The sequence below is a fragment of the Carcharodon carcharias genome, chromosome 2 (assembly GCF_017639515.1).
Source record: "Carcharodon carcharias isolate sCarCar2 chromosome 2, sCarCar2.pri, whole genome shotgun sequence".
Taxonomy (NCBI): Eukaryota; Metazoa; Chordata; class Chondrichthyes; order Lamniformes; family Lamnidae; genus Carcharodon; species Carcharodon carcharias.
Window position 1 is genome coordinate 231,285,419 of NC_054468.1, and position 25,482 is coordinate 231,310,900.

The window sequence follows — 25,482 nt, forward strand, 5'->3', positions numbered from 1 at the left end:
TGCTTGTTGGCAGTGCCAAGGTGAACTTATGACCTTTTTTTAAAAAAAAATCCCAGGTCAGCATCCAGATGGACAGATAATTTCAAGACCTTTATTTTGTAAAAGAAGCATTCAGTCTTGAGAGCTATGATTCCAACAAATTCTATGTTTAAATGCAAAAAAAAACCCCACTCAAATGTAAATGTAGGATAGAAAGAGATCATCCAGTTCCTCGAGTCTGTTTGGCATTCAGGTTGATCATGACTGATCTGCGCCCAGCCCCATTTACCCACATTTGCTCCCCTTGATACCCTTACAGCAGCGCACCACCACCTCCTTAAGGGCAACTAAGGATGGTCAATAAATGCTGGCCCAGCCAGCGAAGCCCACATCCCCTGAATGAATTTTTAAAAAACAACAAAAATCTACCAATCTCAATTTTGAATACTTCAAGTAGCACCCCAGCATCCACAGCCTTTTGGGTGGTGGAAGTTTGAGATCTCCTCTATCTTTTGCTTTCTGATATCATTCCTAGGTTTAATTCTAAGGCTGTGTCCCCATGGTCTAGATAGCCTCATCAAAGGAAGTATATTCTCTGTATCTAACCTACCGAAACCTTAGATCATTTTAAGCACCTTAATTAGATCATCCATAAACTTTCTAAACTCAAGACAATACAAAGCAAATTGATGCAAACGTTCTCTGAATCCTACACGAAGCAGGCGTTTCAGCCCATCGTGGAACTATCCAATTAGTCTTACTCTCCAGCTTATTCCCCTTAACTCTGCAGCCTTGGCATCGTTCCGGTGAGTCTAAAAATAATCTGCTGACCGGATTCGAAATATTCCAGAGTTCCACAGCAAAGAGTTGGAGTTATTTATTTAAAAATAGCATTGATTTTCATTTCACATTCTTTCAGTTCCTGCCATTCTATTCTGAAAATGTTAAAGGTAGAGGTCATTTTCCAGTACCCCACCCAAGTGATTATCTGGGCGTTAATCATCTCATTCTAAAGCAGAATAATCAGGGACATTTATGGCGGTCACTCAAAGCAAGCAGGTGCCCTAAAGTTTATTTTCTCAACAAGTGTGCAGAGAAAGAAACCTCACTGCAGTATCTTTACCCCCACCCCCTCTTCTCTTGTTTCTACAAGTTCATTAATTTCTATAAGAGGAAATGATAGTGAGGAAATGGCCCCATTCTCTGAGGGTGGTGTTTCATGCTGATAAGGGGGCAGTTACTAATTTGAGTACAAAAAGAGGAAGGCCAACCACAGCAGTGTTTCCATCCTAACAAGCCAAACCCAATTTTTTTTTGAGGAAAAGGAAGATTTCTTTTTCCTCGCTGAGAGGTAACTTCACACCATCGCCTCTTTCCTTTAACTTGGTGAGCTGAAAGCTCGGGGTCTCCAGTCACACACACTTTGCTGAATCAATCATGGATAGTAACAGGACTGCAGAGCATTCACTGACCGACACGTTACCTGAAAACTTCCTTGGTAAGTTACACACAAATTACCTGCCGGGGATTGAAATCAAATGTAAAAAATTGCACTCCCTTTTGAAAAGTTTTGATTTAAGCATTTCGGCTGAATTGAGGGGCCTTTCCACCTCATTCTTACTTCCCCCTTGTTCAGTCTTTTCTCCACCTCACATTCAGTTGCAGTCTCTCCTCCTCCCAGTTTATCTCTCTCATATTCTCCCACTTTCCTTTTTTCTCTCATTCTTTCATTCATTCCCCTGCTTTCTATTTCTCCCACACTCTATCTGTTACTCTACAACACCCTCTTCCATTTAGTTGTATTCCACTGTGTTCTCTTGGTTACTTTGCCCACACTCTCTCATTTATCATTCAATCCCCTGTGTTTGCTTGGTTTCTGATTCACTTCCATTGTCGCTATTTAGTTCTTGTTGACCCTGTTTCTTTCTCTTCCTCTGTCTCTCGCACTCATTTTTTTCATTTCCTCTACCTCTTTCTCTCTTCCTGCCTCTCAATCCATTGTTCTTAGCCTGTCTCTCACTCTTGTCCTCTCTACTGCAATGAGAAAACTTTGAGAGATAGCATTTCACATGTAGTGGACTCTGGCCATTCCGAAGATTTGAAATGATCTTTTCCAGTCCTGAGTATTCCTAAGTTCTAATACTCTCTGACATACTTCCATTTCTACCTCACTCTCTATGCCATGGTATCTCTCACTCACTCCTTTTCCATTCATTTGGCTCTCCCTCCCTACCTCTCACATATTGTGTTACTTTGTCTCTCTCTCTCACACACTCTTTCTCACACACACACACACACACACACACACTCCCTCTCACACACACACAAAAACATTTTCACTCACATGCACACACTCTCTCTCTCTCACACACACATACACACTCCCTCTCACACACACACAAAAACATCTCACTCACACGCGCACACTCTCTCTCTCACACACATACACACACAAAAACCTTCTCACTCACACACAAACACACTCTCTCTCACACACACACACACACATACACGCTCCCTCTCACACACACACAAAAACATTCTCACTCACATGTGCACACTCTCTCACACACACACGCTCCCTCTCACACACACACAAAAACATTCTCTCTCACACGCACACACTCTCTCTCATGCACACACACACATATGCTCTCTCCCTCACACACACACTATCTTCACACTCTCACACTCACACTCAGTTAGATTCTTGCTGTTCTGTGGAAATAAGCAATGTGAACACTAATCGTGCGCATCTTGTGTGATTTAGCAGTAAGATGATTTCCTAGAAAGGGTCTTTGCAAGAACAACTTAAGTTTATTGCTTTTGTATCTGAATTGGATTTGGAATCAAAACACAGCTGACTGCTAAAATTGAAAAATGATGGTGCCATTTTGACATTTCATTTAATGTCAATTTCCAGATTCAGCCTTGCACTTGTTTGACTGTTGCCTTTAAATTAACTTCTAACCCAACTCTACAGCTTGGCTTCTTATTTGAAACAACGGCCAGAATTTTACTTAGAGGCGGTAGCCCTGTAACCGGGGTTGCAAAGTTGGGAGTGACCCTGCCCCCCATGGACACAAAGACCTCAGCTGATTTAACAGCCACACACTTGGCTCAGGTTGAGATTTTTCACCCCCATCTGGGAGAAAGTCCCATCTCCAAGAACTGTCAGCCAATCAGATGGCTAGCAGCTCTCCAGCCCCAGCACTGCCACTGGGAACGGTGGCCACTACCGGAACTGCAGCCAACACCCACTTTGAGGCTTATTGCTGGAGCCAGGTACCAAGGTGAGTGGGGGGAGTTTCACCAGGGTCAGAGAGGCAGGCCCCAGCGAGTGGGATGGGGAAGTACGATCGGGAGGGGAGGGGCTCAAACAAATGAGCCTGGTACATTGTGGGGGTTCCTCTGCTGGGCACAGGGGGCCTAAACAGGAGGGACCAACTCCCAGCCCGCAACCAGGCCGCCAGGATTCATCTCACGGCCTTGCCATATGGCATGGACCCCCGTCATGCCGCTGGTAAAATACGGGAAGAAGCCCTCAAGTGTCATTAATTGGCCACTTAGGGGCCAAAGGGCCTAACTTGGCCAAAGAGTGGACAGGTAAAATTCCAGCAAAGGTGGCAGTAGGTGATGGGCATGGCACCACCTGATTTTATGCCCCCCCCCCCCCCCCTCCCACCTGCAAGACCATTCTGGGGAGGTGGGGGTGGGGAAATAAATCTCAGTCAATAATTTTCTCCCATAGACCTCTTTTTCCTAAAGGAACAGACCATTTATGCTACAGCTTCCTGTTGTCCATGTGTCAAATTTGCACTAAGAATGTGTCACCTCATGGTGGAATTGACACCTTAGGTCATCTGAATGTGGCTATAAACAAAATCCATTCCGCCCCACCCCACCACTGCCTCCCCCCTCCCCCACCCTCATCAAAGGAAGACAGGGGCCCTTTAAGGCTGCCAGCAAATTGCAAAGACAAGGCATTGATGAAGGAACACATTTCCTGGGGGATTTTGTAGCAATGTGTTTACCTGAAAGTAAATGTAAGAATTTAATTCTGGAATCCAGGGCACAATGATTATAAAAGGCTTTAATTCGTTTCATCAGAACTGGAGCTTATTTTTTTAAAGCCACAAAAATGCATCTTCTCAGGTTCTTAGGTTTCAAACAAGGTGTCCTCCCTTCAGGACAAAATCAAACAGGCTGCATCATCTCTCCAGCACATTCTGCAGATTGTTTTGCCAAGAGGAGAAATCTGTTTTCAATAGCGAGAATATTTTTGGACACGGAATGATCTAGCAGGCAGAGTTTGTGACTCTAGAGACTCGAGCACATAACCCAAGCTGATGGCAGTACTGAGGGAGTGCTGCATTGTCAGAGAGTCAGTACTGAGGGAGTGCTGCACTGTCAGAGAGTCAGTACTGAGGGAGTGCTGCATTGTCAGAGAGTCAGCAGTGAGGGAGCGCTGCATTGTCAGAGACAGCACTGAGGGAATGCTGCATTGTCAGAGGATCAGTACTGAGGGAGTGCTGTAGAGTCAGTGAGTCAGTACTGAGGGAGTGCTGCCTTGTTGGAGGGTCAGTACTGAGGAAGTGCTGTGATGTCAGAGTGTTGGTACTGAGGACATGCTGCACTCTGAGAGGATCAGCAATGAGGGAGCGATGCACTAGCTCTCAGAAGGTCAGTACTGATATAGTCAGAGGGTCAGTATTGATGGGGTGTTGCACTGTCACACGGTTAGTGTTGAGGGACTGCTGCACATCGGAAGGTCAATACTGAGAGAGCGCTGCACTGTCAGAGGCTAAGTACTGAGGGAGTGTTGGAGCAGTACTGAGGGAGTGCTGCATTGTCAGACTGTCAGTACTGAGGGATGGCTGCACTGTCAAATGGGCAGTACTGAGGGAGCGCTATACTCTCAGAGGCTCAGTGCTGATGAAGTGTTGGACTATCAGAGCTGCTGTCTTTCCAAGTGAGGTATTAGACCAAGGCACCCTCTGTCATTCAAGTGGATGCAAAAGACCCTGTCTAAAAGATATACTTACAGGAAATCTGCTGGGTATTCTGACCAATCCTCCTCTTTAACCAAAAGAAGTGACCCAGCTCTTTATCTGCCCAATGTCCTTGTCCAATATTTATCCAGCAGCCAATATCATTAAAACAAATAATTTCTTTATAATCACATTGCTGATGGTGGGATCTTGCTGTGTGCAAAATGGCTGCCAAGTTTCCTACATTATAAGTGAGGTAACCTGGCTGTCCCACCATCGCAGAAACATCTTATGGTTCAAAGTCAGGAACCCGCCTTATTTAAAATGTGATAGCTACAATATCAGCCAAGCAGCGAAATGTAGCAACGTCACAGAGAGGCTACTCAGGAGCTTTGTATCAACAGGAAACAGGGTGTATACAGCAATTTGTTCAGCAGCTGTCACTATAGAAAATGAATGTTCCATTCTCCGCTCTCTCAAGCATTACAAGAGGGGTTGCTGGGGTCATAGTCTTGCGTTAGAAGTTAGCTCAGGGACTAGGCTGACTGGCTGTATTGCACAAGCTTGCTAAACGCTGGTTCCCTTGTCAATTACCTGGCTCAGTTGGTTGCATACTTCCCTCTGAGCCTAAAGGATATGGGCTTATTTGCTATTAACCAAATTGTGCATGTAATCCAGGTCCACCTTCTGCCAGCAGAATACAATACTGCCAGCTTATAGATCAGAGGTTAAACTGAGACTCTCTCTTTTCAATCAAGCATTTGTTAACAATCCCACGATTTGAAAAAGAGCTAGAAGAGTTCCTGTGGTGTACCCTGGCCAAGTATTCCTCCCTTAACCAACGTTGCCAGAAGTCACGTTTTTTTTTATTTATTCATTCACGGGATGTGGGTGTCTCTGACTGGGTCAGCATTTATTGCCCATCCCTAATTGCCCTTGAGAAGGTGGTGGTGAGCTGCCTTCTTAAACCACTGCAGTGTAGGTACACAGTGCTGTTAGGAAGGGAGTTCCAGGATTTTGACCCAGCGACAGTGAAGGAACGGTGATATATTTCCAAGTCAGGATGGTGAGTGAATTGGAGGGGAACTTCCAGGTGGTGATGTTCCCATCTATCTGCTGCCCTTGCCCTCCTAGATGGTAGTGGTTGTGGGTTTGGAAGGTGCTGTCGAAGGAGTCTTGGGTGAATTGCTGCAGTGCATCTTGTAAATGCTACATACTGCTACTACTGTGCATCAGTGGAGGAGGGAGTGAATGTTTAAGTTGATGGATGGGGTGCCAATCAAGTGGGTTGCTTTGTCAAACTTCTTTCATGTTGTGGGAGCTTCACTCATCCTGACTTCTGCGTTGTAGATGGTGGACAGGCTTTGGGGAGTCAAGAGGTGAGTTACTCACCACACGTTTCCCAGCCTCTGACCTGCTCTTGTAGCCACTGTATTTATATGGCGAGTCCAGTTCAGTTTCTGGTCAATGGTAATCCCCAAGATGTTGATAGTGGGGGATTCAGTAATGGTAGTCACGGGGGCGATGGTTAGATTCCGACTTGTTGGAGTTTTTTTTAAATTCATTATGGAATGTGGGTGTCACTGGCCAGGTCAGCATTTAGAGGAGTTCAGAGGACATTTTGGTTTTTTTTAAATAAAAGCCAACCACATTGCTGTGGGTCTGGAGTCACATATAGGCCAGGGCAGATTTGAACCAGATGAATTTTTACAACAATCAGCAATGGCTTCACGGTCATTATCAGACTTTTAACTCCAGATTTTTATTTATTGAATGCAAATTCCACCATGGTGAGATTTGAACCTAGGCCTCTGGTTTACTAGTCCAGCAGCAATACCACTATACTATCACCTCCCTATGCCTGACACTTGTGTGCGACGAATGTTACTTGCCAATTGTCAGCCCTAGTCTGGATATTATCTGAACATTGTGCAATCATCAGTGAACATCCCCACTTCTGACCTTATGATGGAAGGAAGGTCATTGATGAAGCAGCTGAAGATGGTTGGGCTGACGACACTACCCTGAGGAACTCCTGCAGTGATGTCCTGGAGCTGAGGTGACTGACCTCCAACAATCACAACCACCTTCCTTTGTGCTAGGTATGACTCCAACCAGTGGAGAGTTTTCCCTCTGATTCCCATTGACTCCAGTTTTGCTAGGGCTCCTTGATGCCGCACTCGGTCAAATGTAGCCTTGATGTCAAGGGCAGTCACTCTCACCTCAGCCCGGGAGTTCAGTTCTTTTCTCCATGTTTGAACCAAGGCTGTATTGGGGTCAGGAGCTGAGTGGCCCTGGCGGAACCCAAACTGGCCGTCAGTGAGCAGGTTATTGCTAAGCAAGTGCCGATTGATAGCACTGTTGATGACCCCTTCCATTATTTTATTGATGATTGAGAGTGGACTGATGGGGCGGTAATTGCCTAGATTTGTCCTGCTTTTTGTGTACAGGACATACCAGGGCAACTTTCCACATTGCCTGGCAGATGCCAGTGTTGTAGCTGTACTGGAACAGCTTGGCTAGGGGCACAGCAAGTTCTGGAGCACAAGTCTTCAGTGACCTTGTGATTCAGAACATTGCTGTTTGTGAGATCTTGCTGTTGCCAAAATGGCTGCTGAGATTCTCTATCTAACAACAGCCATTCATTGCACATAATGTTTTCCGACCTGGATTAAAATCTGTTTCAACTCGGCAACTAAAAGTAATACCAGCCAAGAAGGTGGGTAAAAGCATGGAATAAGCATGACAGTGCCTATCACTTTCGGTCTGCAGGGTATAACACAGGTTGAATGTGGAGCAAAAGCCAGGGGCCTAGAAACAGGCCCAGGAAACAATCCCTCAGCCTGAATGTATAGGCCCAAGACCAACCTGATACAGGGCCGCATTTAGTTGAAGTGGAGAGGTGCAGGTGACTACATGGGCATCTCAAAATTTTAGGCCATGAAACCTCACACTATCATTGTCCTTTTGACTGCTTATCCCCCCCTTCCAATCATTTCCCCCCCTGTCCTCATGGCTGCCCCCACCTATCCCATCTGATCGCTCCCCATTTTCTCCCCTCACTCCCTATTGTCCCACTCCCTCCCAATCATTTACCCATCTTCCTGATCAGTCTCCCTGCTATCAAAGTTGAGGCTGCAGAGATGAGAGTGAAGCAACAGGGATGTAACTAATCCCGGATGATATTACCATAGGGCTGCCATCACAGTTTATGTTGCTTGCGTTACTTGAACAGAAATTTCAATCCATTCAAAATGAGAGTGAAAATAGTGGAAAGGAGAATTTGGGATGATAATTTTAGCATTAATAGAAAAAAGGTGTAGCAATTACTTTCATCTTTATAAGTGAAAAATGTCAAGCTATCCTTAATGGGCCTTTCTTTCCCACGGCCATTGTAAAGAAAAATGCCTGTTTAATGAAGCAAAGAGAGAACTTGTATTTATATAGCTCCTTTCACATCATCAGGGAATCCCAAAGTGCTTCACAACCAATGAATTACATCAGAAGTATAGTCACTGTTATTTTAGAAGTAGCATTCAAGCTGCAAAATAACTCAACATTTATCGGCCTCGATCGCCTGCAGGGTTAGAGTCTTGGAAACCCCTCCCTAACAGCACCGTGGGTGTACCGATACCACAGGGACTGCAGCGGTTCAAGAAAACAATTCACCAGCACCTTCTCAAGGGCAAATGGGGATGGGCAACAAATTGCCATGGCAGATTATAACTCAAATCCACGACTAGTCCAGGGACATAGCCACTGCACACACAGTCTTATTTAGAGTTTTTCCAGCAATGAGGGAATTGCTCCATATTCAATACTTCATTAGTGAAACCCTGCAAATACTGCTCTTAGATACTCAGGCATTCAGCTTTGGTCGCTGTATTGAACTTTATCACCATGGTTCACATAGAAGACCAAGGTGTAGGAATATGTCTGCCTTTGACTTTGGAATGAGAAGAGTTCACAACCTCAATTGTGCAAGATTTTACGATATGTATCCTCTTCTCACGGAACACCCAAAAAGGTTCAGGTTCAGCTTGAAAGATGCCTAACAGTTAATTGGGTGTGGAGGTACATGCTGTGTGCCTGTGTATGTGTCGGTGAAGGAGTGTGTATGTGGGCTGAATTTTACGGTGGGGTGTGTTGCTGTCTGCCCCCCACCCTCTCCGAACCTTGTTACGAAAGTCGGTTTCAAACTGACTGACTTAAAAAAACCACCCCCCACTCCCCCCCACCAGCAATAACATGCTCTCAGCAGCCAAAACAACCAGAGAGCAGAACATCAGCCCCTCAGTGGAAGAAGGTCTTGCCCACGAGAGCTGCCAGCCAATCAGAACCAGAGCCAGAAGTCAGTAGTGGGTGCTGCTGGGACTGCAAGCAGGTTCCAGGAAGAAAAGCAATGGATCCCGGACTAAGGCAAGTTTTTTTTATTCATCACAGGATGTGGGCATCGCTGGTTATGCCAGCATTTATTGCCCATCCCTAATTGCCCTTGAGAAGGTGGTGGTGAGCTGTCTTCCGGAACTTTTGCAGTCCATGTGGTGTAGGTACACCCACAGTGCTGTGAGGGAGGGAGTTCCAGGATTTTGACCCAGCAACAGTGAAGGAATGGCGATATATTTCCAAGTTAGGATGGTAAATGGCTTGGAGGGGGAAATCCCAGGTGGTGGTGTTCCCATGTGTCTGCTGCCCTTGTCCTTCTAGTTGGTAGTGGTCATGATTTGGAAGGTGCTGTCTCAGGAGCCTTGGTGAATCACTGCACTGCATGTTGTTGATGGTACACACGGTGCTACTGTGCGTCGGTGGTGGAGGGAGTGAATGTTTGTGGATGTGGTGCCAATCAGTCAAGCTGCTTTGTCCAGGATCGTGTCAAGCTCTTTGAGTGTTGTGGGAGCTGCAAGGGGGGAGTATTCCCTCAGACTCATAACTTGTGCCTTGGAGATGGTGGACAGACTTTGGGGAGCCAAAGCTGGCTGCAGGATTCTTAGCCTCTGACCTGCTCTTGTAGCCACAGTATTTATATGGTTAGTCCAGTTCAATTTCTGGTCAACGGTCACCCCCAGGGTGTTGATAATGGGGGATTCAGCGATTATAATGCCATTAAATGTCAAGGGGCAATGGTTAGATTCTCTCTTGTTGGAGATGGTCATTGCCTGATAATTGTGTGGCACAAATGTTACTTACTACTTATCAGCACAAGCCTGGATATTGCTGCATTTGGACATGGACTGCTTCAGTATCTGAGGAGTCATGAATCGTACTGAACATTGTGCAATCATCAGCGAACATCCCCTCTTCTGACCTTATGATGGAAGGAAGGTCATTAATGAAGCAGCTGAAGATGGTTGGGCTTAGGACACTACCCTGAGGAACTCCTGCAGTGATGTCCTGGAGCTGAGATGACTGACCTCCAACAACCTCAGTCATCTTCCCTTGAGCTAAGTTTGAGTCCAACCAGTGGAGAGCTTTCCTCCTGATTCCCATTGACTCCAGTTTTGCTAGAGTTTCTTGCTGCCACACTCAGTCAAATGCTGCCTTGATGTCAAGGGCAGTCACTCTTCCCTCACCTCAGGAGTTCAGCTCTTTTGCCCTTTGTTTGAACCAAGGCTGTAATGAGGTCAGGAACCCAAGCTGAGCGTCGGTGAGCAGGGTATTGCTAAGCAAGTATCGCTTGATAGCCCTGTTGATGACCCCTTCCATCACTTGACTAATTAGGCGGCAATTGACCGGGTTAAATTTGTGCTGCTTTTTTGTGTACACAATATACCTGGGCAATTTTCCACATAGCAGGGTAGATGCCAATGTTGTAGCTGTACTGGAACAGCTTGGCTAGGGGTGTGCAACATGTTCTGGAGCACAAGACTTCAATACTATAGCCGGATTATTTTCAGGAGGGAAAATACCTTGGGGGGGGGTGGTTTGGCAGTACCCCAGATGCACACAGGGCACCCAAATTGCACACACAACCCCCTCTGCCCCAGCCCTCAGCCCCCAGCCCCAGCCATTCCCCCTTCCTTCCTGCCTTTTATCCAGTTGGATTTACAAAACAGGCCCTGCCCACTGCCACCTGTCTGCCCACACAACCTACTTATGGCAATGGGCTCTGTAATATTTGGGTCAACTGGCTGTTAATGAGCTCAATTGCCCATTAATTGTTTTTTTAAAAATGGCGGCTGGGCAGCTGATTCTGGTGCCTGGCTCGTGATTGGGTGGGAAGGTGGTGGGCTAGCCAACCGGCATATTTTACAAAAAATGCACCCGCTGGGTGTTGCGGGGTAGGGGGTGGCGTAAGATCCAGCCCTATTGTACGTCTTTGTTTGTGCATGTGCAGATGAGTGTGTGTAAGTGACTGTGCAAATAATGCTCTCTGTTTTGTTCAGGAAATTAACACTTAATGAAAGAAAACTCTCACTGCAATATTTCCAAAACTTATCTGAAAGCAAACATTCTTATCTGTTACACTATTCAAATAGTACTTCACTAGGATTCAGTTCAAGGTCTGGAGCCCGGTGTTTCTGAAAGGCTTTTCAAGTGTCTTAATTCTCAAAGTCCTGTAACAAACCAACATCATTATAATCAGCTTTATCCTATTCAACCAGAGGTCTGGATCAGACTCAGAGAAGCTTCAAGGAAATGTGGAAGTTGTCTTGTAGTTGGGGTGAAGGAAGGACTAGCAATAACCTGCTCACTGACGCTCAGCTTGGGTTCTGCCAAGATTTCACTTAGTGCCTCACTTTGGATGGAATCAGGGTCCATGGATGTAAACTCATGTCCTATCTTCATCCCTGCCAATGACATATTAGATCATTGCCCTTCAGAGCCTCAGGCTTAACCCAGAAACGAGATCTACTGTTCCTGTGCTGACCCTTCCCTTTTTGGATTGAAACCCCTTTGAGTAGGCCTGCTAATGTAGTGGCAGCATCTGTAATGGCCCCAATCCCAAATTGGAGACTTGCTGGATCCAAACACAGTTCATAAGGAGCCAGCAGAGAGAGTGGGATTTCACCAAATTCTGCTGGATGAATATATCAATGTAATTATCCCCTACCACCCCAGCGGAAGCGTTTTCGGTAAAATGTGCCGGGTGACTAGGTCACCAATTTCCCATCCAACCCCGACCTGATCTCCTTAAAACGAGAGGCAGATGGAATATTGTCAGGGCCCATTGCCTTTACAATATCCAGTGCCTTCAGCCATTTCTTTAGATCACGTGCAGTCCACCCGCCATTTAAATAAAAAACAATTAACGGGCAATTGAGCTTGTTAACAGCCAATCTAACCAAATATTACACAGCCCATGCCAAAACAGGCAGGTGGAGTTGGCAGGGCCTGTTTTTTAAACCTAGCTGGTTAAAAGGCAGGAAGGAAGGGAGTCTGGCTGGGGGGTGTGGTGGTGCCCTGTGCACCTCAGGGACAATGCCCGCCCCAAAAATTTTCCCTCTCCATCATTGCCTCTCATCTGGCCTCCAAAACCAGACTCCCCCAATCCCCTCCCTTAGAGAGCCCAGTCCCTTCCAGCCTGAAAAGCCTGGGGCTTAAGGATGGAGGAGCCCAGCACATCAGTGCAAAAGATAAGGCTGAAGCATTCGCTACAATCTTCAGCCAGAAGTGCCGAGTAGTTGATCCATCTCAGCCTTCTCTGGAGATCCCCAGCTTCACAGATGCCAGTCTTCAGCCAATTCAATTCACTCCACATGATATTAAGAGATGGCTGGAGGCACCATATACTGCAAAGGCTATGGGCACTGACAATATTCCGGCAATAGGACTGAAGACTTGTGCTCCAGAACTTGCTGCGCCCCTAGCCTAGGTGTTCCGGTACAGCTACAACACTGGCATCAACCCGGCTATTTGGAAAATTGCCCAGAAATGTCCTGCACACAAAAAGCAGGACCAATCCAACCCAACCAATTACTATTCCATCAGTCTACTCTCGATCATCAGTAAAGTAATGGAAGGGGTCATCAGCAGGCACTTGCTTATCAATAACCTGCTCACTGATACTCAGTTTGAGTAGGCTACACTGCCCCTCCAGCCTGTTCCACCATTCAATAAGATCATGGCTGATCTTCTCATCCAACTCCACCTTCCTGCCCTATTTCCATATCGCTTAATTCCCTTGGTGCCCAAAAATGATTCCAGAATATTGACTGAGCAACAAAATGGGATGAACCATCCAGATCAGGACTGTGTGTGACTTGGAGAACTTGAAAACGATGATGCTCCCACAATATTCTTGCCCTTCTCGTGGCAGAGGTCCCAAGGGAGTTGCTGTTATACCAGCCTTGGAGAGTTGCTCCTGTGCATCTTGTAGATTGTACATATTGTAGCCACCATGTGCTAGTGGTGTACGTGATAGATATTGAGTCCAGTGAGGAGGTAGCAAACAAAACATGCCATGAATTATTGTATGTTATCGTAGCTGCTCCCATCAATCACTTACCCCTTAAAAGGACATTGGATAAGTACCTGGAAGGGAAAAATTCTTACAGGGCTATGGGGATAGGTTAGCGGAATGAGACTAGCTACACTACTCTTCCAGAGGGTCAGCATGGGATCGATGGGCTGAATGGCCTTCTCTGCTGTAACCATTCTTTGATTCTAAGATCACACTCCTGACTTGATTCTAATGGATAATGGGGAGGCTTTGAGGCATCAGAGGAAGTGAACCATTGCAGCAAAAGGCAACACCTCTCACCCCCTGAATCCGGAATCACAGACGTTGACGACTACAGCCCTTTCCTGTGTTAGTCAAGTCGATTTGTGTTGATAGTGAATTTATCAACAAGACCTTGACTGTCTCTGGAATTTCCTGACATCTGGTGTGTGTTCATGGCTGCAGGAAGATGAAATAATGAAACACTACCACAATCCAAATATACCAACCACGCTTGCCATTTTGAACAAACAATGACTGAACAGAACTTTGCTACTCATCAATTTAATGTATTGTTTTTTTTAAACGTTCTGGCTCAGAGACAGCACAGTGAAAAAGGTTCACAGTGCACGACACCACCAAATTGGAAAACGGTCAGGCTGTGTTCACTGTGGCTCAGCGGACACCCCTGCCTCAGAGTCAGGACGTTGTGGGTTCAAACCCCCGTCCGGGGCTGAAGCACAAGCTCTAGGCTGTCACTCCAGTGGAGTTCTGCACTGTCGGAGATGTTGGTTGGAATTTTCCGTGCCTGCTGGCGTCAGGCGTCATGGAGGGAGTGAGCCAACAACATGACAGGGGAAGGCCAAAAATACAACATGCGCTCCTCCCACCAATGGGGGACTATGTTTCCCATCACCGCACACTGGGAACTTCATTGTAATATATCTGCATCTCATTATAAGCCCAGCTCTTTGGAATCATCCCCCGACGTTGGATCATCCAAGCACCTCAGTGTGATTGCACACCAACGTGTTTCACCATTGAACATAAGCGATGCGCACCTGGTGAACTGCACTTCGCTCGGGACTTTGAGGTTTGATTGCTTTGGGCAGCACAGGCTTCACAGACAGCACCATATCACTTTTAGGGAGGCCCAGGGGCAGGTCTCTACCTACCAGACCAGCTGTAAGGCAGAGGTGGCTTTTCAATGGCTACTTGCTTGGGGAAAGGGGGAGAGGTGGCCTCAGGTGAGGGAAGAGGCTGCAGGGCGAGGCCTGTACTGGGGAAGGGGGATATCCCAGGGTGTGTGTGGGGACACATTGATCTGTGCAAGTGGCCTCAAGAGGGTGAGGGCTGAGGAGGCAGCCTCCAGAGGAGATGTGAGGGTATGTGTGTGAGAAAGTGAGTGGTAATGTCCCTTGCACTGGCAGTGCGTAAGATAAATATCTGATGGCCTTGTGAGTGTGTGAGTTTAGAGTGATGAGGTGGTTGCCTTACCCTGGCGGCATGGATGAGATCATTCATCCTCTATCTGCACTGGATGGCCAACCTCTTCTATGCAGCATTGGCACTGACCACCTCTGCCACTGCCAACCAAGCCGGAGTGGTGACACTGATGGGCCTCCTGCGACCAGAGCCGGGGAGAGGACATTGTAGGGGCCTCCGGTGGTGTCCGGAAGTCATCCCAGGGATGCATCACAGATTCGGGGGCTGCAGTCTTCTTGCCTTTTAGGGCCATATCTTCTGTGCAGAAGTCCTGGGCTGGAAGCACTGACAGGTGTGTGTGTGGCTGCACTTAAAGTATGGCACCCGGTGTGAGGAAGCAGTCTGGTGATGTTGTGGTGGGCGAATGAGAGCCCGTCTACCTTTGAAATGGCATGTTTCCCGGCCGGGAACGTGATTAATGAGGCAGGATTGGGATGATACAGCGTGAAAAACCACCATTGCAGCCAATGGGTAAAATGTTCATTTTCTCGCCCACAACTGCACTTAGTGCAAATCTGGGATGATTCCGCTTGTTTTTTTTTGAGTTAAACTGGAGGCCTATCTGCCTTCTCAGGAACAATTAAAAGATCTCAGGTCACTAATCCATTTGTGACTGGGAAGTGTTCTCCAATACATCAGCCACATGTCTGTAATTAGAAATCTAGATGTGGCTAGCTGCATTCCTGATTACTTAATGAGGAATAAACACTGATCTCAATACTCATACCTACATGGATGTGAACTTTTAACATTTCTGTCTGTTTGCTGATGAAATGGTTGAGGTGAACAGCAAACGTGAGAGTGTTTTTTTTATATCAATGGGCTTGTTTTACATCCATTAATCATTGACTAAAAATACACAGGTAACATACATTTACCCATATTGAGCATGTGAGGTTTTTCTACAAAAATCAGATCACCATTGTTATACTGCTGGCTAGTCCAAAACCTTTCATCAGTGGTGAAAAGACTGCCTGGTGTCAGTCACAGCCTTTCCTTTCACACTTTGAAACTATTCTCTCTTATCCATCTGCCTTGACGTATCTGAGACTGACTTACTTTATTCCATTCGGTATATCATTGGCATCCAGCATTCCCACCATAACAGGCAGCACCAGCGGGTCTATAAGATGCATCAGATTAGTTCAAAAGAAGATGAAGCATAAAAGCAAAGATCATTTTGAATTTATTACACCTAAGCTATCACTGTGGAGGAATTTGATGTTTGCCTGGTTTCAGGGTCAGGGAAGGAGTCCACACTGGGTTCTTCTCTTGACTGTTTCAGCTTCTGATTCACACCATTCTCAGAGGATTCAATAAGTCCAGGAGGGCCACAGAACCTGTACAGAGGAAGACTGCTCAATGGGACATTATTTACAAATATTTTTCAATGGCATGTGGGCATCACTGGCAAGGTCTAATTTCCCCTTGAGAAGGTGGTGATAAGCCTTCTTCATGAACCATTGCAGACCATGTGGTGAAGGTACACCCTCAGTGATGTTAGGGAGGGAGTTCCAGGATATTGACCCAAATGACAGAAAGGATCAGATATATTGAGGTCAGGATGATGTATGGCTTGATAAGGAACTTGGAGGTAATAGTGTTTAGATTTGTTTACCCCATGGCATTGCTCTGGTTCTCAATGTTAGAGCTCACAGGAGACTGAATGTTATTTTTCTCTCCAAAAATTGACCAAAGGTAATGCTTCAGGATAATGACCTTCTGGTGAAAGGTCATCAGCCTGAAAGCTTAATTCTGTTTCTTTCTCCACAGACCTGATTTGTGATAGGTAAGGGTGATAGGGGCGATTGTGGCACCAGTGGTACATTCACTGGTAATCTAAAGGTCCAGGCTAATGCTCTGGGGACACAGATTCAAATCCATGGCAGCTGGTGGAATTTAAGTTTAATTAATGAAATCTGGAATATAAAGCTAGCCTCAGTAATGGTGACTTTGAAACTATCATCAATTGTTGTAAAAACCCATCTGATTCACTAATGTCCTTTAGGGAAGGAAATCTGCTGCCCTTACTTGGTCTGGCCTACGTGTGACTCCAGACCCACAGCAATGTGGTTGACTCTTAATGGCCTAGCAGGCCACTCAGTACAATGATCATTAGGAATGGACAACACATTAAGGATGGCCTACTCCTGTTCCTGTTCATATGTTTGTATGCTGGCTTTGCCAGTGATGCCACAGCTCATAAAAGAATTATAAAAAAGGGTTATGGAGCAAAGGTGCATTGAGTTGAGATACAGTGATGATCTAAAAGAATGGGAAGGACAGGTTTGAGGGGCTGAATGGCCTACTCCGATTCTTAAATGTTTTCAGCATCGGTGGTTTTATTTCAGATTTCCAGCAGTTGTGGTAGAATGATGTGTGTGGAACGAGCCTCAGTTGGTGATGCCTATTTTCCCTGTCATAGCTTGGGATTTTCTGGTGTTGACAGCAGTGGGCATCGTCGCTGGCAGGATAGAAAAATTTGGAGAGTGGCAAATTTTCCTGTCCCATGCACGCCCTTGGCGTATAGCCCACTAACTTTGATGTCATTTTTATTCACTTGTAACCTGCTCACCTCTGAGTCAGAACGTAGTCAGTTCAATTTGCTTCTGCAGCTATATGCAAAACTGAAACTCCACTTCAAAAGTAATCTTTGGCTGTGATGAACTTTGAGTACATGGAAATCTTTGTATAAATACAAGTTATTTCTTGCATTTAACATTCCAATGTAGATATAACCTCCAATCACATGTAGTTGAGCGACTCATATTTAAAGTTAGTGGGTAACAGTGTCTTCTCTGAGTTCAAATTCCACTCCAGAGACTTGAGCACCAAATCCAGGCTGACACAGTCCAGTACTGAAGGAGTGCTGCACAGTCAGAGGTGCCATCTTTTGGATGAGGTATTAAACTGAGACCCCCTCTGCCCTCTCAGGTGGATGTGAAAGGTCCCAAGGCACTGTTGGAAGAAGAGCAGGTAGGTTCTCCCATGTCCTGACCAATATTTATCCTTCAACTAACATCACTAAAAAGAATAGATTATCTGGTCCCATTGCTTTTTGTGGGAGCTAACTGTGTGAATATTGGTTGTTGCATTTCCTACATTACAGCAGTGGAATTTACTGTCCCTGCCTTCCCAGAGGTGAGTTCAAGGTTGGCAGAGGGGGCGGGGGGGAACTGTGTGATCAGGCTGGAGGGTGCACACTGGAGATCCCACCGCCTTCCTGCCTCCCTCCACTTAAATCCAGGGCAGGAAGGCTATTGGGTGGCCTTCCTGCCTGTTAGCCAAAATGGCCAATTAAGGGCCTCAGTCCATCACCATCGATATTCAACCAGCCGCAAGTGGATGACTCGCCATCCGGGTGGGTGGGGTGGTGGAGGGTGTGCAGCAAATCCTGTTGGGTTTTCCTGCAGCCTTCTGGGGTGCGGGGGAGGGGGCGGGGTCCCTTGTTCCAAGGCACTTTGTACCCAATTGAGGGACCCAGCATCGGTTAAGTGGGGCCCAGCCAGAAGACACTCCTTCCCATGCTGCCAACCCCCTCCCTTCCCTGAAGCTTGTAGCCCCCTCCCTGGGAAGCCTATTCCGACCCACTTACCTGACTACAGAGGATACATAGCCGTTTCTCTGGGAAGGCTCCAGTTGCAATACCGGCAGTGGCCACCAGTCCTGTTGGCAGTGCTGTTCAATAAGTTGCCAGCCTCTGATTGACTGGCAGCTCTCAGGGTAGGATTTCCACCCTACAAGGGCTTTAATTCAGTGAGATGCCTGATGCTGTCTAGCTAAGTGCCTGATTACCTCAGAACAGCGTCTGACCTCCTGTTGAATAGCCACCCTGGAATATTGGTTCTCCAACTGGTGGGTGGGACCCACAACACTGCCACTAAATTCTGCTTTACACCTCAAAACAACTTCACTGTCTTAGAGGCTCTTAGGGATGTCCTATGTTCATGAAAGTTGCCTTGGAATTGTCTTTCCCGTTCATGGTGTTTTCTCTTTTTCTGGTTTAGGGGGCATCATCCTGTCCTTCTCCTTGTCCGTCGGGATTGGCATTGTGATTGGTGCATTCATCTGGATCCTCTTCACCTGCTTGGCCCGCAGGAAGCAGGCTAGCGCTGCCATCTCACCAGCCAGCAGCCACCGCAACCGGTCCTCGTCACACAACATCATGCTCACCAGGACCGGTTTCTACCGCAGCAACAGCTATGATAGGCATGGTGACAGCAACCTCGCCTTGGCCAGCACACTGGCCTTCCAACGGCAGGCCTCCCAGGACCAAGCTGACACCTATGGGAGGAAATCCACTTTCAGAGCCTCCACCTTCCACCCTTTTGCAGAAGTACCCTTGGCCGATGGGATGGATGGAATGCAATCCTCTTCCGGCTTGCTTGGCACTGACACCTCGTCCACACTCAACTGCAGCCTGGGCTACCAGGAGCAGCACTGGTCAGAGAACCGGCACTATGATTGTCACTCGTCTCAGACCCCGCCTCCTGCTTATGAGTTTGTGGTGGAACCCAGCAAAGAGACTCTCGCATGATGTCCTGTTGACCCAATTGCTTAGGAGCAACTCCAGCCTCAATGGATTCACAGTGCTTGTAATTTAATACCTTAATAGTAATTTAATACTTATATTTTGGGTGGAAACTTACTGACTGTAAAAAAACACACAACACATGGTAGAGGTGTTCAAACTTATGAAGTATCTGAACAGAGTAGATAGAGAGAAATTGTTCCCATTGGCTAAAGGGCCAAGAATCAAGATTTAAGGCGATTGGCAAAAGATGCAACGGCCACATGAGGAAATGAAGATAGTGGTTAGGATCTGGAATGCACTGCCTGAAAGGGTGGTTGAGGCTTTCAAAATCATGGCTTTTAGAAAGGAATTGGATAAGTACTTGAAGAGAAAATATTTAAGAGCTATGAGGAATGGGTGAAGGAGTGGGACTAGCTGAGTTGCTCTAACAAAGAGCTGTCATCAACTCAATGGGCTGAAAGGCTTCCTTCTATGTTGCAAACAGTCTATGAATCTATGACAAGTCTCTTAAACCAGGTGATTCTAATATTTGCAGTTACAGGAAACACTTGCAGTACCTTTCACCACCTCAGTATGTCCCAAAGCACTTCAGCAGCCAATTTGCACAAAGCAAACTCCCACAAATAGGATAATGAACAAATAATCTGGTTTAGTGATGACCGGGGAGATTTCTCTAATCTTTCTTACACACAGCCCCTATATTGCACTGTGCGGTCCATTTCCGATTGCTATGAGGATGTGCACCCAGGCAGCTTAGAATAAACATTACTCAGCAGTGCACTGGACGTCATCATCAATTCTGAACATCCGAAAGAAATCTATTGAATCTATGGATGATGCAAGATTAAACATACTTGCAACCTGGTTTTAATCCAGCTCAAATTTACTTAAGGAAAGTCTCCCTCTGCTGGTAGTTAGATTCAAACTGAGACAAGCCTCAATGCCATTCCCAATAGATGTGTGCTTCCAGCCTACACTGCTTATACTTGAGCTCTATGACTGGTGTGGGAAATGAACGTGTTTGACTGCCACAGTAAAGGGAATTCTCCTAAACTCTGGAGTTAAGGCAAGTTGTTGGGTAGCATATAGCAGGCTTACTCTGCATCTAATGCATAATTAAATGGTGGACTCTGTGGACTGGGATTAATTTGGATGGCTCGACCAAAGAGCTAACATAGGCACAATGGACCGAAAAGCTTCCTTCTGGGATGTCATCACTATATAATCCACCTGACCTGGCAGCATTCAATAAAAGGAGCATTTAATTAGCACCTAATCGGTGATCCGCCTACCCTGACTGTGTTCAGCAGCGCAGTGTAGGGGAGGTTTTACTCTGCATATAATCCATGTTGTAACCCATGTTGTAAGGGTTACAACATGGATTATATTGATGATATGAATAACAAACAGGATATTGGAGGTAGAGTTTCACTCTGTATCCAATCCATGCTGACTGTGGATGGGTAATGTTCATTGCTGTTATTTGTGAAAAAAACTCCTGCTGCAAGCATGAACTCTCAAAACCCACCCAAAGTCTGGAGATAATAATAGAATATTAGATTTCTGTCAAACGATTGATAATAACTGGCAAGTTTAAAAGCTCATGATGTATGTTCCTCACCCTCAGGAAAAAGGATGTAGCATTTGTGCTCATTAAATGCCATTGAGGTAACCATTTAAAGTCTGAGAATCTGTGTCCCTGTCCATTGGATTGGGATCTTGCTGATTAATCTAAAACTGCTAAATTAAATGGAGGGGTGACAGTGGATTGGAGAACACACACAAGATGAGTGATGCAAAAATCATCACACTATACAAAATCAAAGGTGATAGTGGAGACTGCAACAACTACAGAGGCATCTCACTCCTTCGAGTCACAAGCAAGCCTTTGCTAGGTTCATACTTAAAAGACTCCAACTACTTGCAGACTGATGGTACCCAGGAGTACAGTGTGGTTTCCATTTCTAAGGATCTAATGCGATGTGATCTTCTTCATATGCCAGCTACAAGAGAAGTGTAGGGAACAGGACATAGCTCTACTTTACCTTCATAGATCTCACTAAGACATTCAGCGTCAGCAGCAGAGCAGGACTCTACAAGATTTTGGGGAAAATTGGCTGTCCACCAAAGTCCCTTAGTGTCTTCCTCTCCTTCCATGGCAACATTCACTGAACTGTACAGCTTCCGACAGTTTCAGAGTGAAGAATGATGTGAAACAGGGCTGTGTCCTAACTCCCACTCTGTTTGGCATCATCTTCCACATGCTCCTGACCTTTGCCTTCCCTGCACACAAGGTCAGAGTGTAAGCTCCACAATCTATCAAGACTGAAAGTAAAGACAAAAAACACATAGCATCCTGATCAGAGAACTCCTCTACACTGATGATGCTGTGTTAGTCGACCACACAGAAACTCAGCTACTGTCTATCTGCTGCCTGTAACTTGTTCTCTCTGGCTAGAAGTGTCAAGAAGACTGTGGCATGGGCAAAGGTACTGAATTTTCCCCTCGGTCACACTAAATAACACACCATTAGAAGTATTTCGCAGATTTGGCTACCTCGGGTGCACAATGAAAGACAATCTGTCCCTTGATGCAGAGCTTGATTCATGCATAAGGAAAGCAGCTACCACCTTTGGCCAACTCACATAAAGCACGTGGAATAACTTCAAGCTGACCCTTAGGACCGAGCTGGTGGTTTCTAAGGCCTGTGTTCTCAGCACTTTGCTGTCAAGCTGTGAAACATGGACAACTTACTATTGAGAAAAGAAGCTCAACAATTTTCATCTTTGCTGATGGCAGTGCATTATGGGTATATCCTGGCAGGATGAAATCACAAAGGCAGTGGTCCTCTTAGGGACAGGGTGCTCACGTTTGCTGACATAATCAAACAGAGGCAGCTTCATAGGCTCAAGCATATCACAGGATGGAAGACAGTCGTGTACCCAAGGACTTTAATGGTGAGGTAGCTGGAGCCACCATTATGGACCAGTTGGGTGCCCAAAGCTTCACTTCAAGAATGCCTGCAAGTGAGACATGAAGGCCCCGGACATCAACTGTTGCAGCTGGAAGTCATTAGCTGGCGACAGGGTAAAATGGCAACACCTCCTGTGGGCTTGCGTGCCCCACCATGATGACTAATGGCCACAGCGGCTTGCTAACAGAACTCAACACCAAAAACACAACCCACAATGACTTTCAGTAACTTCATGTGTGGCACTTGAGACAGAACCTGCCTCACAAGGATTAGCTTCTTCAGCCACCAGCTAAGGTGCGTCATATGAAGACATCCCAACTGAAATGGATTGTTTGCTGCGTGTCCACCATCTTTGGTGGGTGGAAGGATGCCAGAATGGACAGCAGATTATTAGTTCTATTAATGACATCCTCTAAATCAATAATTTAGCCTCAGACAATCAGTAAATTGTTTAACATCTCACCCCATAAAGGGACCCTGCCATCATGAAAAACAAAGAAACTTACATTTCTGTTTCCACCACCTCAGATCTTCCCAAAGCACCTATTCAGTCAATTAATGACTTTTGAATTAATGACTATTTAATTTGCAAAATTATTTACATCCACTCAAGATAATGGATGGAGCCTTGGTTTAATATCTCATCCAAAAGACAGCATTTCCGACAGTGCAGCACTCCTTCAGTAATGCACTGAAACTGATTACAGAGAAGTCATTAAGATATATGATCTCCCTGGTTCATTTTCCTTCATGAACAGAAGATAGTCCCATTTCATATAGGAGGTCCTGAAGATAGGTTTCACCACAAGTTTTGTGCTTTCCAGAAACAATTCACTGCAGCTATGCAAAAATTGGTTTTTGAGGTTGTTGAGGACATCTTGGAATTGTGACTTGCTTGTGAACAAAGACAAACATTTGTGTAAATACCTTTCAATTAATCTTAACTCAGAAATTACTGTGTGGAGGATCTCCAATTGTATCAAATTCTTGTCCATTATTTTCAAACAAGCATTAGCCTGTTTATTTTAATCAGTTTAAATAAACTATCAACTTTGGTAAAATAGCAGATAAAGGGAAATCAATACAAAATGCATTCAGTATTTGTGTAATAATATTGTGCACAATAATACCAAACAGGTGAAAATATATTCCACCTTGTTGTCACTGAGTCCTTACAACTGTATAAGGGGAGATAATTGCATACCTTTTGCTGTCCCTTATTACATTGCTTTTAATGCCCCAGGAAGGACTGCATGGTGTCATCAGGGGAATAGTGTTATCACTGTAATATTAACCATAAGCTACAAAATACAAGCATTTAATACATCTTTGCTTGAAAATAGTTCTGCTTGAACACATTTTAGTTCAGTGGAGTTGAAGTTTGCAGCATTTTCTTTTTGTCCACCAGTATTTTAAGCAATGCTTCTTTATGTTGCATTTGTTCTAATCATTAAAAAGGTAGAAAACACCTATTATTGTAAATTCTTCTTCAATTGACTTTTTTCCTTTGTACAGAAACATTGCGATAATTTTCAGTATTTTAAATACTCTCTGTCCACTACCTGTCATTACCAAACTAAAAGCCCCCCAACCAAACAGATCCGCGTAAAGGGAGGGGTTTCCTTCACCCTACATGCAGTGTCCACTCTCCTCTTATGTAGGGCATATCACACTTACCTAAGAGAACTGGGGTACAAATTGGCAAGAAGCAAACCAGATTGGGAGATAATCTAGATGTGGGCGTAATCGAGGTTTAGGTCCCTGTAGAGACTCGGAGTGTAGATCGTCATGTAAATGAGTAAATACTTCAGGACAATTATTTTACCATGTGACACACTGGCTGAATTAATGGAGAGCTTGCCTGACCTTCTGTGGGCAATTCAACAATCCCACATTTCAATCAGGAAGCTTCATTGGCAAGCAGTGTGGGTCAGAGAATCGTTTGGATCCCTGTGTCCAACCTACTTGCCCATACACTTCCAAGTGGATAATGTGTGAACTCTGAACTGACCTGTAAGTCAGTTGGATATGTTAAAAGAAGCTTTGGAAAAATGACCTAAATGGGTCAAACATATGAGCGGACAGCGAGAAACTTTCCCACTAGCAGGAGGCACCATAACTAGAGGACCCAGATTTAACATCATTTGCCAAAAAAAAAGAGGGGAGATGGAGAATGTTTTATTTACACAGCAGGTTGTTGTATTCTGGAATGTACTGCCTGAAAGGATGGTGGAAGTAGCTTCAATAGTAACTTTTAGAAGGGAATTGAGTAAACACTTGAAAAGAAAAAGCAGAGCTATGAGGAAAGAGATGGGGCTAATTGAATAGCTCTTACAAAGAGCTAGTGCAGTCACAATGGGCTGAATGGCCTCCTGTATGGTGTAATTTTCTGAATGGCATTATACATCGTTTCACTTACTGCTATGAAAATTCAGTGACTGATGACTTCTTTAAGTTTATTGAAGTTTTTTTTTAAAAAAACATGTTACGGAATTGTTCAGTTGCAAGACCCTTGTTATGTTGGAATACATAATTAACGCGAATTTTGCAAACAGCAATTCTATCTGTTCTGCAATTCTAGGAAAATGGAAGGAGCAATTAATTAAGGAGTAATTAAACAATTGAGAGGAAAGAATAAAACCAGAGAACAGTCATCAAATGAGGATATACTGCTATTTAATGGTGAAAATTTAATGGTCGTTCTACCTGGGGGTGCTGCTATGGTGCACAAAAACAATGCGAGTCTTACTGACATAAAATGGGGGAAAAGGAGCAATTCTAAGCGCTGGAAAACTCTACAAGGAGGAAAGCACCATAGGGGGCACCGAGATTCAATGTTAAACCACCTTCCCCCCACCCCCCGCAAGTACACTTCATGCCACTTTTGCTCCAGTCTTGGGCAATCTCAAATTACAGCCCGAATGAGACGCTTCCCAATCTTCACTAAATGATTTATACATGTACAGCCCTTGGGTCGAAACCATCCTCTGCTATTTGCTTTCTCAATAATTCCGCAAGGGAGCATTTTCAGATACGCACAATCATGTCTGTTATTTGTATCAGTTTTTAGCTTGGCCTAAATAGCCAAGTGGTTATGGTACTGGGTTTGTAACCCTAAGATCAAGAGTTCAAATCTCAC

At 45.2% G+C, this 25,482-nt stretch overlaps 1 protein-coding gene across 1 annotated transcript; it reads left to right on the forward strand.

Annotated features, from left to right (window-relative positions):
- Nucleotides 1-1,218: 1,218 nt before the first annotated feature.
- Nucleotides 1,219-23,811, forward strand: myct1a (myc target 1a). The gene is made up of 2 exons (XM_041173541.1): nt 1,219-1,477; nt 18,843-23,811. The coding sequence occupies exons 1-2, from the start codon at nt 1,417-1,419 to the stop codon at nt 19,370-19,372; spliced, it is 591 nt and encodes a 196-aa protein (XP_041029475.1). The 5' UTR covers nt 1,219-1,416; the 3' UTR covers nt 19,373-23,811.
- Nucleotides 23,812-25,482: the final 1,671 nt, after the last annotated feature.

Bases quoted from the DNA above. Each gene is read 5' to 3' on its own strand.
- myct1a (XM_041173541.1), top strand. From the start codon at position 1,417: ATGGATAGTAACAGGACTGCAGAGCATTCACTGACCGACACGTTACCT. The intron at 1,478-18,842 runs GTAAGTTACACA...TTTCTGGTTTAG, and splicing joins GTTACCTGAAAACTTCCTTG to GGGGCATCATCCTGTCCTTC.